General features: G+C 40.0%; 1 protein-coding gene across 2 annotated transcripts in view; it reads right to left on the reverse strand.

Moving 5' to 3' along the window:
* oxr1a (oxidation resistance 1a) overlaps window positions 1–14,686 on the reverse strand; it is an 88,824-nt gene that overhangs the window by 69,922 nt on the left and 4,216 nt on the right. For both annotated transcript variants that reach the window (XM_037676437.1, XM_037676438.1), the window contains exon 2: window positions 7,990–8,072. In XM_037676437.1, the coding sequence (XP_037532365.1) occupies window positions 7,990–8,072 (83 nt within the window). The remainder of the gene's footprint in view (window positions 1–7,989; window positions 8,073–14,686) is intronic.

Genomic DNA, 14,686 nt, shown 5'->3' on the forward strand with positions numbered 1-14,686 from the left:
CCAACCAACCAACCAACCAACCAACCAACCAACCAACCAACCAACCATCCATCTATCCATTCATCCATCATCCATCCATCTACCCATCCATTTAGCAATCATCCATCCATCTAACAATCATTCATCATCCATCAATCCATCCATCTATCCATCATCCATCCAACATCCATTCATTATCCATCCATCCATCCATCCATCCATCCATCCATCCATCCATCCATCCATCCATCCATCCATCCATCCATCCATCCATCCATCCATCCATCCATCCATCCATCCATCCATCCATCCATCCATCTATCCATCCATTTAGCAATCATCCATCATGATGTTCTAGAATTGTGCCGCTCAAGGTGGCTGCATGTTGGAGCAGCTCTGTTACTTTCATTCTGACATTTTGCTTTTGGAAACTTTAATCCATGGTTTTCTGAATGTAAATCACATTTTTTGGATGATTGTTACCTCTGGTATCAGATGCTGTGCAGCTGGAAGGATTTTTACTGAAACTTTTTTTTAGTTTTGGACGTTTGTTATGATGCGTAACCATGGCAACAAGGCAGTTTTCTACAACCAACAACAGCTGATTAACATCTCAAAAGCTCAAATAATATCTCAACTACAGCCCCAAATCTCAAATGAGTTGAAAGGATGTTCTGTGGATGCATTCTCATCTACCTGCCAGCTGTGCTCGAACGCCTGGCCACTGAGATCCTGGAACTAGCAGGAAACACGGCTCATGACAGCAGAAGGACAGGATCATGCCTCGGCACCTACAGTTGGCTGTCCGCAGCAACAAGGAGCTCGGCAGACTGCTGGGAGGAGTGGCCATCGCTCTGGGAGGAGTTCTGCTCGGCATTCAGGCGGTCCTACAGCCCAGGGGAACCGAGAGGCCAGCCGAGTCTGGGTGGACGGATCGGACGGCATCTGCAGCCAGTTTCTTAGGATCCACTGTGGGATGGACCTTTACAAGAGATCCTTCCTGCCTACAGCCATCAACATCTATAACATCTCTTAATGAAATGAAGATAACGAGTTCCAACAACAAATAATTTCCCTCTGGGATTAATAAAGTATTTCTGAATTTGAATTGAATTGAATTGAATCCATCCATCCATCCTACCTATCCACTGTAGTGTGAGTCTATCTCCAGCAATCCCTGTGTGAAAGGCAGGTGCACCCTGAAGATCACAAGTTCATAAAAGGGCCAAAAAAGACAACCATTCATGCTCTCATTCACTCTAGTGACAAGTTAAAGTTATGAACTAACCCAAAATGTGTGCTTGGTTTCTGGTAGAAATCTGAGTACCCCAAGAAAATCCATCCATGCATGCACAAGGAGAACATGCAAATACAAAATTATCACAAGCACAACACACATAAAATCCTGCGGTTGGTTTCTTAATTTATTTCTGTCCTTAAGCATTTAGCTTATTTGTTGGGAATTTGATGAAGTTTCTGCTGAAAAATTGAACAGCTGCAAAATTTTAGCAAAGCATAGAGCCAAGTTGCTTTTGGATTCTGGGATGAGTCGGTTAGTATCTAATTTCTATCAAGATGAAACATGCAAAACTGAGCAACAGAATATTTTAACTGTTGACTTTTCTGAATGGAAAACCAACTATGCTAGATAGAATTAAAGCCATTTTTAGTTTATGGTTTCAAAGACAGGCAAAGAGAGGTTATATTGGCTGTTTATTTTTTGGGTAAATTCTCTGAGCTACTGAACTGAACTATAACACATGGAGAAGGAAAATGCTACAATAGCTGTAGAGTTAGACAATTGGATCATCTATAGGTATCAGATTTTACTCGTTAATATCTATGTTTTTATTCATTCATTTTAAAAGAATCAAAACAAAACAGTTTAATTAAAAGGAAAAAAAACACAATGAAAAGGGTGCAGGAAGAAGAAATTCTTATATCTGCCCCTTATTAAAAAAATAAAAATAAAAATAACTATAAACAAACAAAGAACTTTGGCTAAAATGAAAACAAAATATTCAGCATCCTTCACTTGGCACCATACTTTCCTAACAATTTTAATTTAATCATCTTTTTAAACATATATATTTTTTTTTATTTTTTTTTTCATATAGATTGTTTTAGACATTTTTATGGTGATATCAATCCCTGAATTATAATGCAGCGCTCCTTCAGACTAGTTCTAATGGAGGTTTTACAAACATCTCAATTCCCTTAAGGTTATAATGACTCTCTTTTTTAACAAATTTTAATTGAATATTTGGGGGTACTATTTTTTATAAGCTTTATACATGACTTGCAAAATACTATATTCAACCAAATCAGAAAATTTTAATAATTTCAACTGATGAAATAACACATTTGTTAGGTGGTCATAGCACTTCCAACTAATAATTCTTATAGCTCTTTTTTGTAAAATAAAAATAGGGTGATCCAGTGTTTTTCATCTGTACTTGTCAAGAGAGGTCAAACATCTTGCTTCTAAATCAAGTAAACCGTGTAATTCTCTCATGCTCTTTGGCAAGCTTTTTTTTGGTGTAATATGTGAGATTCCCATTAAAAGTGGGGCATTTTCAACAAATTGGGACAACAAATTGCCACACAAACAAACAAAACCTGCTCTTTCATTTTCCCTCTGTCACACAGAAAATATTCAAAGCAAGGGTCCAAATAAATGGCAGTTATTGGAAGACAAAATCATGAGTCAAATACGTGACATCTACCAACCGAGTGGCTTTGTGACGTCCTCCGACTGGCTCTGCCAGGACCCTGGTGGAGCAGCAACAATTTGATAAAAACCTGACTAGAAGTAAAAATAGTGAAATGGTTTCTGGAATAAGTCTAGGTTCCTGACTGGACACCTTCACTTATAATGCTCTCCTGAGTGCTGAAATAGGACGTGACCCAGTCTACTGGGTAACTTGTCTCTCCATCCCTAATGGAGGACAGATCTGGGTTCACCTCATTACCTAAATCAGACTGTAGTCTGAGCTCGGCTATCCACCACATGCACTTTTGTGTGTCTCTTATTGCCTCCACCCTAAAGTGTGAGGTCCCCGTGTCCTGCTTTATGGGCCTGATGAGCCACATAGGCCAGTTTGGTATGAGGTCCAGTGAGCCAGTGACTCACACATTGTGCTCAGACCTCAGAACCTACTGCTTAGTACATTGTTGCAATTTTATATAATCACATCCATCACACCAACAGTGTGTATTAGCATAATGCTAAATGTATATATCTGTACTCAATATGTGGCAAATTGACTCACATGGCAAAAACAAAGTCTTTATGTCAAACCCGCACAATTTTTAAACCATATTCTTTATTTCCTGAACTCCTCACACTCCTCCTGTCCCATTGTCTCTCCATCATCCACTGAGTTCTCCTGCGTACAGACATAAAGCTTTGAAAGAGCTCTAACTGTGGGATCTTTTGTGCAACTCAGCACTTAATAAAGCAATCACTGACTGATTGTTAGCAGGGTGTGGAGGTAAGTTTGCCATCGATGTGTGCTTGTGTCTGTGTGTGCTTCCTCACTCACCTGGTGTTTTGCGTATAACTCATCTAATGTCCCTAAAGTTCTGTAATGAACACATTGCATCCTTGCAGTCCTATAAAGATCCGCTGAACTTAAAGATTTATGACACAAAAGGCTCTTTCACAAGACACCTCAGGCCATGACTTAGACACCTTCTGGCCACTTTGGAAGACTTCTGAATAGGCCAACGTTGTTGCTAATCCACCCCTGGTAAACCTTTGTGTCACAAAGGAGGTAGTAACAGAGGTGAAATGGTCGACATGTGGAAAGGTAAACCAGTGCTGTGGCTCAATAATGGGATGTAGTGATGGCATATGGTCTGTGCGACCACACATTTGTATAATTAAACAAAAACAAAGATTTATTACTGAGGGAAGATCAGTGATGATGCAGAGCAACTTTGTATTTAGTTTTAAAAAGGTTAACCAAAGAGGATTGCTAGAGTTAATTCTTCATATTTTGAAAACAACGAGAGAGATGTCTTACAAACATTTAAGTCACTGCACACTACTTCAACACAGTTGAGTTCTGCTCCACACTGCCTTTCATTTTGCAATGCTTACATTATTTCTCATGATGTCTCAGCTCCATCAGTGATTATGGAATGACCAGAGGCAGCATCAAGATGGACTGGTCAATGTGGCTATGGACAACCCTAACCCTAATCCCAGGTTTTCTTTTTAGCCAGTGGGGAGCCTTGTACATCACAAGACCAACACAGACACATGAGACAAACAACAACTTACAGCTAAAGTAAACTTAGAACAACCAGTCAACCTAACAGGAAAGTTTTTTGACTATGGGAAGAAGAAATCCAGGCATGCACAAGACAAACATGAAAACTCCACATAGAAAGGTCTCAGACTAGATTTAAACTTAAAACTTTTACAATTTTATTGTATGTATTTATACATATCATTTTTCTATGATTTATTGTTTAAAAACTGTCCCAACATTGAAAGATTTTGATCTTGCAAACGATAGCGAGGCAGGAATCAACATTTTTATGATAGAGTTCAAAGGCTTTATCCCACAGGATGAAATCTGGAAAAATGTATCAACTCTGAGGTGCCTCCAGGGCTACTTTGGATGTTGTTGACACATTTTATGTAAAATTATATATGTCAACCTCATGGTATGGGTAAAATAGAGATATAAACATATCAGAGCAAACCCTTTAAGAATTTGGTAACATTTGAAATCTATCTATATGATTTAGACGTTTTACGCAGGCTAAGTGGCAACTTTCATTTCCTTCATGTAGACAAAAATTTAATGGATCACCAGCCAACAAGATTTATTCTCTGGACATGACAAATTCTTGTTCCAATTTTCTCTGCAATCTTAACAACCTGAACCAAAGTAATAAAACGACTGACTGGCTTCTCAATTGACCGACTGACCGACTGACCTTCCAATCCCTGTGGCCACATTGCTACCAAGGCTGAAAATCTTTTGCTCTAAAATGCCTCAAAGCTAATACATGGTTTGTTTTTCTAGAAATATCTGGCATTTTCTGCTTTTCTAAAACTAACCAGAACACATGATTTTGAACTACTTTTTTTTTTGTTTGTTTTTAACCAGAATGATTAAATGATGAACACTGTTTACTTTTTTGCCCCCTGGGCCTATTCTCATATCCAGACAGTCTTCTCATTCAAAGTGTCCTCTAGTGACACTATACAAAATGCAATGAGAGCTTATTGTCATTTCTGAATGTAATGTACCCAACCATAGGGGCTGTGGGTGACACGTTTCAATTTCCACAACAAGGACACACCCAGATATGATCAACTTTAAGCAAACAAAGTAATGGGCAGACAAATATTTTGAATAACTGGCAACTGTAGAGGTTTATCAGAGGTTACATCAAGCTAACATCACAACAAAAACTTTGGGAGATTTGGAGGCTATGTTTTAGATGAAATATATGGCAGTCCAATAACTTCTGCATGTAACTAGAAGCAGTGCCAACAAAAGCTGAGACTTTCCCAGGAGAAGGGAGAGCACATGAGAGGATGAGCGAGGAAGTGAGAATTTTGCTAGACATACATGCAGCATGCTGTAACGCCAAAAGTTATTAATATCACACTGGCACAACTATAATTTTATTTTCAATGTGCTCTTTAAACGTTCCACAATAAAATGCTGGAAGCAGGATGACAATGCAAGAAGAAACCTAAATAAAATTCTGTAGTACTTTAGCAAAAGTACAACACAAATATTATAACCTGTTGTCCATGAGTGAAAATGAGACCTCAGTTTTAAAACTGAGGCCTCAGGGGTCAAGGGCAGCAGGAGGGTTAATATTTACCTCAGAGTTTCACAAGTTGAAACATTTCTGAAACCATGTGTGATAATGTACTGAAATCCTGGGGTGCACTTTGCTTATGACTCCTCTAACGTCCTGCCTTTTTTGACTTGGTAGAAATTTTCACAGCCACAACTACTTACTCCTTACAAGAATAAACATCTGTAGTGAAATAAAGACCAAAACAGCAAATTAGATGCAGCGAATCAGGCATAAATTTCTCAACTTGTAAACAACCCAAAGTAAAGCACAAAGGATCGTGGTGTCTGGAGTGAATCTTCCTTTTCTTTGACTTTGACAGACAAACAGTTCTCACAGGTTGTTTGTTAGGCTTGCCTTCCCCTCCACATGATGTGACTCACCCTTGTGTGACTCTTTGCCCCTTTCCGTCTACATCTTCATGTCTCCTTATCTACCTCGTTTGTTCCCAGACACTTTAAACACTGTTTAATTGGATGCAGGTCAGCCAATAGCTGGACATATGTGAGTGGCCTGGCGTTATCAGTGTCTAGGCAGATGGGATGCAGCTGCACAGGTTATTTCTCAATACAAAAAAATAAAAGAGAAAAATAAGCTTGTGCGTGTGAGGTAAAGCTGTGGGGGGAGGAGAAGGAGGAAGATTATAATGATAAGGACGCATAAGAGGAAATTTTCTTTTTTCCTGTGGATACCAGGCAATATTTATAAACTTATCTGTTGTCGAGCGGCATGCGGAAACATTGGCCACCGTATCGCCGGTGAGGGAGATGAGTTTGAGATAAAGCTGCTCGTCGATCAATGGGACGGTGTCTCAAATGCTTGGTTATAGTGACTCTTTGCGGCCCTGAGCCTCCTCTTCCTGCCGCTGCAGCATGTCAAGTCGCAGAACAAAATCATCGGCAGCGCTCAATTCATCCATCATACTATCAGTAATTTAGCAGAGGGTTATACAGCGGAAACAGAGAGAGAATGATGGCTGACAGGAACAGGATTGGTATGCCATATGAATTCACACCTTTCCCTCGTCTTTCTTTATCATCAGCATTTACGTCCTACATGCCGATCCTCTCTTGTCCTTCTGTTTCTTTTTAGACATGTTTTAGCTTTAACAAATACCATGCTATAATGCACAAGGTTGTTCAGGCCCAATGAAGTAAACAAGGGCCTTGTCAATTAGCAGGGTTCAGATGACTGGCAGGGTTAGCAGGCAGTAAAAGTGCTATGAACGATGGGGGTCAATTACTTTGAAAGCTACAATCAAAAAGAAACGAGATCTGACAGGAGGGAGACTAACATGAACAAGAAGCAAGGATAGGAATGACAACAGCAGACCACAAACCCTACCCTCCCTACTTCCCTCGCCTCGCCTCTTCCCTTCCTTCTTCTGTCTATTTAAACAGAAGACAGGCATATGACCAGAGCTGAGCCACAGCACTCCCACTCTTCTCAGCTGCTACAGAGAAAAAGACGTCTGTCTGCAGCTGGATTTCAGGGTCATTTGAAGAACACAACCAGGCAAAGCAGAGAGCTTCATTTTCAGTTCATGCCTGGGAATAGGAGTCCTCACCCTCTCTCTCTGTATCCTCACCCCTCCTTCCACACAACAGCTAAATCAATAGAAATGACAACGCAGTTGGAAGGTCATTCGCAAGCGGACCGAGCTGTGTGTTGGAATGCTTGCTGATATGCAGCACAGGGAACGAGCGGAAAAACAAATAACACATCCAGCCCGTCCTCTTGTCTGTCTGCCCTGATCTAGACCAGCTTGAGGAAGGACCAGAGCCGTCACAATTCCCCGTCTCTTTTCGATATGTCAACATGCAAAATGGAGTTAAGCAATGCAGTGCTTCACTGGGATCTGTGACAGAGGATCCTAATTTCCCTCAGGATATCTAGCAGTTATGCTGCATGTTTGTTTACAAATGCACAGTGCTCTTTATGTAAACAGTTTCAGAAAGAGGTGCACGTGGTGGACTAGAAAAATCCATAAAACGCTTCTCCTCATTATTAATGAGCTTCCATCCAACAGTTCTTCCAAAACACAAACAACTGCTGCATCACCAATATTCCTGGAGCTTGACAAACACACACAGCAGAGCACGAGCAGAGAAGAAGGCATTTTAACACATGACAACATTTAGTCAGAGACAAGATCGGAGTTGCCTGCACGTTACTCACAGAATATTCGATGGTTCCTTTGGGTCTCTGGAATGATAAGCGCCTCCCATCCTTCTTTTCTGGGGTCTTCTTCTGGCCGGTATCTGAAAGTAAACGAGGTAAGGTACGCATTACATTCATGTTCCTCTCTCCCCAGCTTGTCACAAGCTGCCGTTTCCCAGCCCTGTGGATAGACAGCTCATTCGTCAACAGTGATCAGGCAAGCCAGCCAGCGATGTGAGCTGTGAGCGCCGGAGCACTCTCTCTCTTTCTCTTGCGCTGCTTCTATCCCGCTGCTCTCTCTCTCTCTCTATCACACTGTCCTCTCATTGCTCTGCCTTCCTCTCCCTCCCTTTTTTCCTCCTTGCCCAGCACATAACGAAACGACAGCCATCGAACACGCTTCACCTTGCCTTCCTATCCCTTTTGCCACTCACGATCAACGCAGAGCAGGCTGACCTCCATCAGGACGGCCGATGGAGATCTGCTCTGGTTGCGAGCCCGAGAGGAGGAGGAGACAGATTCAGATGGGAAGCAGGGTACACTGAAGCAGGAAAGGGAGAGGAAGCGAGTGGGGGCTAAAACAGAGGGTGGATGGGAAGAAGGGAGGGTTCAGTGCTACATGCTGGTTGGGTAATGGAGGGATGTGCCAAGAAATAGAGACAGTTCAAGAAAAGGTTGGATGCTGGTGTAGTAAAATGGGACCATTTTTAAAATTACAATCACAACTTATTTTTTTAGAGCTCAATTAATGGTTTGACTGGAATGTAAAGAAACATAAAAATGACAGCAAAGCAGAGATAAAGATGAATGTTTGGATAGAAAATTTGAGGCAAAAGGAGAACAGAAGCAGCTTGGGCTTAAAATACATAAAAATAATATAAAACTGGATGAATGGGTTCAGGGCTGCAGATGATGAATGGGTTAATGGTGACAGAGGATGATGGAAGTAAGCCTATAAAGGAAAATGGGGGGCTTGGTAAAGGGCATGACAATGAAGGCAAGAGTGTGTATGGAATAATGAAAGCCAGCAGATGAAGACAGAAGCAAATGACAAGCCAGGGGATGAAATAAACAGCAAAAAGACTTGTGGGAACAGAGAAGCTGTTGCAAAGGCTCTGACTTTGGTCTTCATTTTTAACCATTGGTCACATGGCCTTAGGAACCATTGTTCAAGAGTTTTCTGATCAGAAGTATGGACATAAGAGCCCAGAAAATAAACAATGGAGGAAGACAACTTTAGTTTATAATGTACAGTATATAGACACCGTGCAAGACAATGATCCTAGAGGTTTCATTGTTTACCGATGATAACGTGGTTTCCATTTTGTTCTATATTTTCATTTTCTGTTGTTCTGTTGTGTGTTCATGTTGTGAAATGTACAAGGGCGGGTTTCTGCAACAGTTGCGGTATACCAAGTTTGTCTTATCTTACATATATGTAGTTGAAAAATGTGAGCGTTGCTATTTTTGATACTTCAAAAAGGTTGGGGCATGACAGAAAGACTAGAAAATTGGGCTTTTAAACACATGGTTGAGGATGGGGTGGAGAAACTTTCTATTTTCCTTAAGGTGTGCTGCAAAAGGCTGCAACAGGTTGGAGCACATCCCAGCTACCACTAGGAGAGAAAATGGTGGCAGTGGATCTATGACATGGAGACTGTGAACACTGATGAGGCTTGATCATCAAGCATTTGATGCAAGATTGGCTACAAAGGCCTCCTGCCAATGCTATGACTGTGATCATGACAAGATCATGAAAACAATCTGAAGCAGATGTGATAATTGTGGCGGTTGGGCTAGCGTGCAATCTTCTAGATTCCTGACACTGTCAGAGAGTCGTGTCTAATTGGACGTATGGAATGTGGTGAGGGAGCAAGAGAGCATCTAGGGAACAATCTGTTTGCCAAGTGCTAAGAGTTTAGCAGAGTCATGATTGCCTTCAAAATAATGGGTGGTTCCAAATCATCTGCGATCCAGCCATCTTTTGAAAGGTTGTGGAGAGCATAGTGTGTTTGTCATCTTGTGTGATGGAGAGGCTAACGCACAGTTTAAGTGTGACCAGATCAACGAATCTGACTAGGATACTTGTCCATGTAAATAATACAAAACCAAAATTTGATTTCCAAAATATTTCAAATTTTGGTTGTTGTGGCATTTCTATTTAATATGTCCTATTTCCAATGGAACTGGAATAAAAGGGCTCAGAGTGGGGCAAATGATGCTGGGGCAGCTTGAGGGAATGTCAGATGCATTTTTTAAGTTATAGCACAGAAAGTCCTTTGCTGAGCATAAACTTAACATAAAACATATCTTTTTTTTATTTGCCATACTGACAGATTTCTCCCCTAAAATGACTATTTCATACAAAGGAATTATATTTACAGGATTTCAATTAAATTCAATTCAGTTTATTTATATAGCGACAAGTCACAGCATAAGTTATCTCAGGGCACTAACACTAAATAGAAACTTATATAAAAATAATAATTTAACATTATTTATCTGAGGAGCAGACTGCTTTGAATTTAACTCCATCACATAACTCTCATCTTGAGCATGAAGGCAAGAGTGGAAAGGAAAAACTCCCTCATGAGGAAGAAACCTTTAGCAGAACCAGGCTCAGGACATCTGCTTCGACTGGCTGGGTTTGGTAGGAACAGATACACAATGGCAGGTCAAGAATCAAATGTTGACAGAAATAGTATCAAATGAAAAGTATTCAATTTTAACAAATCAGTTAAGGAAATGAGGTCAGTTTGTCCTCTAGTAGTCTAAGCTTAAGATAGCACGACAAGCCGACCCTAACTATAGGATTTATCAAAAAGGAAAGTCTTAAAACTGGACAATGTGTCAGCCTCACGGACAGAAACTGGAAGTTGGTTCCACAAGAGATAACTGAATTTCAGCTCATCTAGTAATTTAATACAACATATTTTTCATATTTGATCATTTATTAAATTACATTCATCAGAGTACAGATACCTCTCAGTATGGTTCTAAATATAATCAAGTTTATCTCATCCAAACAGACACAGCACCTTGATGTTGTTAAAACATTGTGTAGAATTGCATTTTGCAGACATTTATGATAAAACACAAACACCTGAAACTGAATCTCTCATAGTGAGAACTCTGTGAGTTTAAGGTAAAATTTCAAAGTTAAACACATCTTTGGTATGATCTGGGGCTTGTAAATATTTGTCTTTTAGAATTAATACTGTTTAATTATAAGAAGTAAAGCAGCAAAAGCAGTCTTCTTCCTCAACGTGAGACACAAACAGACTGAATGCGTTCCCGTGACGACGCTCCCTCTCCCGGACCTGGAGTTTAGTCACGCAAACAAGTTGGACATGTTTGTACAATAATGATGATACTCAAACAAACGCTACTTTTTACACCCTTCCATTTTTAAACATGATGGCAATCCATCGAGGTGACAGAGAACTTTAATCCATGGTTATTTCACTTGGTTGTCCACTGGACAATCTCGAGGCGAGATCTGGCTGTCGGACAAATGGAAACCACTTATTTTGACGCCTGTGATGCATACGTGCAAAGGGTCTGTACTATCTTGAGCAAGTTCGAAGTTATGGGCAGGATAAGATAAAGTGCACAGACATACAGCTGTGTGGAAATATGGACGGACACTATACAATAATATGTCCGCCTTAGATGGGCATAATAAAAAACTACATTTGAATGAACCGCATTATCAAGGTCAAGGTTTCTTTATTGTCATTCATATCATATGTGGTACATGTGGTGGAATTAAATTGTGTACACAGGGTCCCAGTTACAGCCAACAAAAGTATAAAATGTCAAGAAAAACAGTAACAAGATTAAGATAAACTAAATGAACTAAGAAATATGCTAAACTAAGAATACAATAAGCACTAATAGTACAAAAACAATACACTGAACAACAGCAGAACGAACTTGAGTCTGTGTGAGTAGATGAGTACAAAAGAACACAGCAGCATTAAATAAATCAGCAGCATGAGATCAGCAGCATGGATTAGCAGCACATATCAACAATCAGGTGGCACTACAGTGATTTTTTCCCCCCCACAGTGATAATTGTAATTAGGGATTTATGAGTCTAACAGCCTCAGGGTAGAAGGTGTTCCTCAGTCTAGTGGTTCTACACTTAATGCTCCTCAATCTCTTTCCTGAGGGGAGTGGAGCAAAAAGTGTGTGTGCTGGGTGAGTGAGGTCCTTCATGATGCAGGTGGCCCTCTTCCTGCATCTGGAGGTGTAGATGTCGGTGACGTGGGGATGTCTGACTCCAACTTATGCATACAGAAAAATGAGACGTTTCACTGTAAATGAAAATAAAATAAATAATAAGAAAGGATCCAAGTAAGGCATACAAAAAAATGTTGATAGTTGGACAAATTTCTTTAGGTTAAGAAGATCAACTATTTTTCCTGTTCATAAAACAGCACTGCAACAAATTTGTGTCTTCCAGGACTTGTTGGATTATGCTTCTCCTTACAGGCACCAGAGTGAGGACATTGATGTATTAGGACTATTGTATTTAGTTTATCACTTTCAAACTAATGACAACACATGTAAATGTACTGCGTGTTACATTACAAACATTCAATAATGCAGACACATTTACACCACTAACACATCATTTCTAAACAAAGTTAAAAGCAACCTCTATAGTAACTGCACTTCATAATGCAAGTCACTGCATGAAAATGTTTTTCTCCGTGAAATAATGAGATTTCGTTTTGACAAACAACTTGTAGCTGTATGAAAAACTTAGATAGGGGGCTGCTCTGATCAAAAACACAGTGACTGCACAAACTGGGTATGTGCCAAATCAATTATTCAGTATCCAAATAAAAACCTTGGAAGAATGATTGCTTTCAGTGGGGGAAATACAAACTAGAGCAGCCGATTGTGAATGGCTAGATTTGTGTTGCTATTTAAAGATGATGTGTCATAACTACAAAATTCATGCTTTGTTGTGGAATATAATCCAGTGAGTCTCTGGTTTACTTTCAGGTCATGCCCATGCAGCCGACTGCAACCTGGAACCCAACGCAGCTCACATGAAAGGTGTTGATCTGCTCCTTAGGTGCCAAATTGCAAACACAACCCCCACAAATCGTCTACACACACATTGATTCTGTTGATTGGTATGTGCGTACACAGCTCTAAACGTAAAAACTGGTGCAAGTGGAGTGAATAAACATGTAAATCACTTGCAAATGTCTTGATAGGAAAGGATTGGAGCGGGCAAAATGGAGCTAGAAAGAGCAGCACAGACAGGCAGCGGAAGAGAAAAGCAGATATGCATTAGCAGCAGGGGTGATGGCACATGGAGAGTTGGTGATTGGTCTGAAATTAAACCTGACCCTGGATGGTCGCAGAAGAAAATGGGCATTTTATTCACAGTTCAGACACACTGGAGTACTGGAGTACAGCATCATGGCCTCTTCAGCAACAAATGTGAATTCAGTGTAGACGATTTAGAGAGCACAGGTAAATTAATGAAACTGCATTCCACTTGGATGAAGAAAAAAGGTTGAGCCATTTCAAATGTAGAATGCAACCCTCATGAAAACCGGTTTTGTTGTCAAAACGTTTCCTGTGATTTAGGTCCATCTACTGAAGTACAACAAAAGCAGACCCATAATTACTAAACTTGATCAAACCTCTATAGAACAGCTTCATGTCTTTTTCTGTCCTCTAGATCTGATTTTATGTTTTCAAATTTTGTAGAGTTCTGACCCCAAAATAACAATGAAAAAGATTTGCAGCTCCAACTGTCCTTGGTTGAACTAGACAAATGTTAAAAAGGGTCAAAAGACAATAGTTTTAACTCATATTATACTACTTGTATTATCTTATTATTCATATCTTATTTTCATTCACAAGCGTAGTTCTTGTGGAACAATGGTTGTAAAATTTTGGTTAATTTCTGGAAATCATTGTTAGGACTCTCATTTTGGCCTTTTTTGAGTGTAAAACGTTGAACTTTATGAGCCACAGCTTTAGATAATCAGAATTGCTATTTTATATTAAAACAACAACAATAATAATAGCAACAAAAACTATGCAGCATGAAAGTAATAAACAACTGGTTATCAATGCATAGCTTCCCAGCAGCTACTCATGTTGTAGAACTGCAGATTGGATGAGCAATTTTTTACTTCAGTGCTCTAAATAGTAATTAACCCTTTAAATGTTAAGTTTGTTCACAACTGGTGGTCAATTCAAAACATCAACGTGTCAGAGGGGTATTTCCAGAAAGAAGGTTTATTAAACTGTACATTTATCTATAAACTCTGTGTTAACTTAACCAGAGAGGAGACTCAGACTCTGGGTTTTGTTTCCAGAAAGTCTGATTACATTAAGATTAAATACTCTGAGTTCTTTCACCTAAGAGTGTGCACGTGTCCAATACAGAACCATTATCAATGGAGCTCAGATACCTTGAATCACCATGGCAACCACAGGAAAAAAACAGAGCAGGGTCTGTTCTGAATGTCAAGGATGCAGAACTGCTGAACAGAGGTGCTACTTAAAGCTCAGCTAAGAGAGGGTGGGAGGGAGGGAGAGGGAGGAAGGAAAGAAGGAACAAAGGAAGGAAGGAAGGAGAGAAGGGAGGAAGGAAGGAAGGAAGGGAAGGAGGGAGGGAGGGAGGAAGGAGCGAAGGGAGGAAGGGAGGAAGGGAGGGAGAGGGAGGAAGGAAGAAAGG

The sequence above is a fragment of the Nematolebias whitei genome, chromosome 5, assembly GCF_014905685.2.
Source record: "Nematolebias whitei isolate Nwh7 chromosome 5, NemWhi1, whole genome shotgun sequence".
NCBI classification, from domain to species: domain Eukaryota; kingdom Metazoa; phylum Chordata; class Actinopteri; order Cyprinodontiformes; family Rivulidae; genus Nematolebias; species Nematolebias whitei.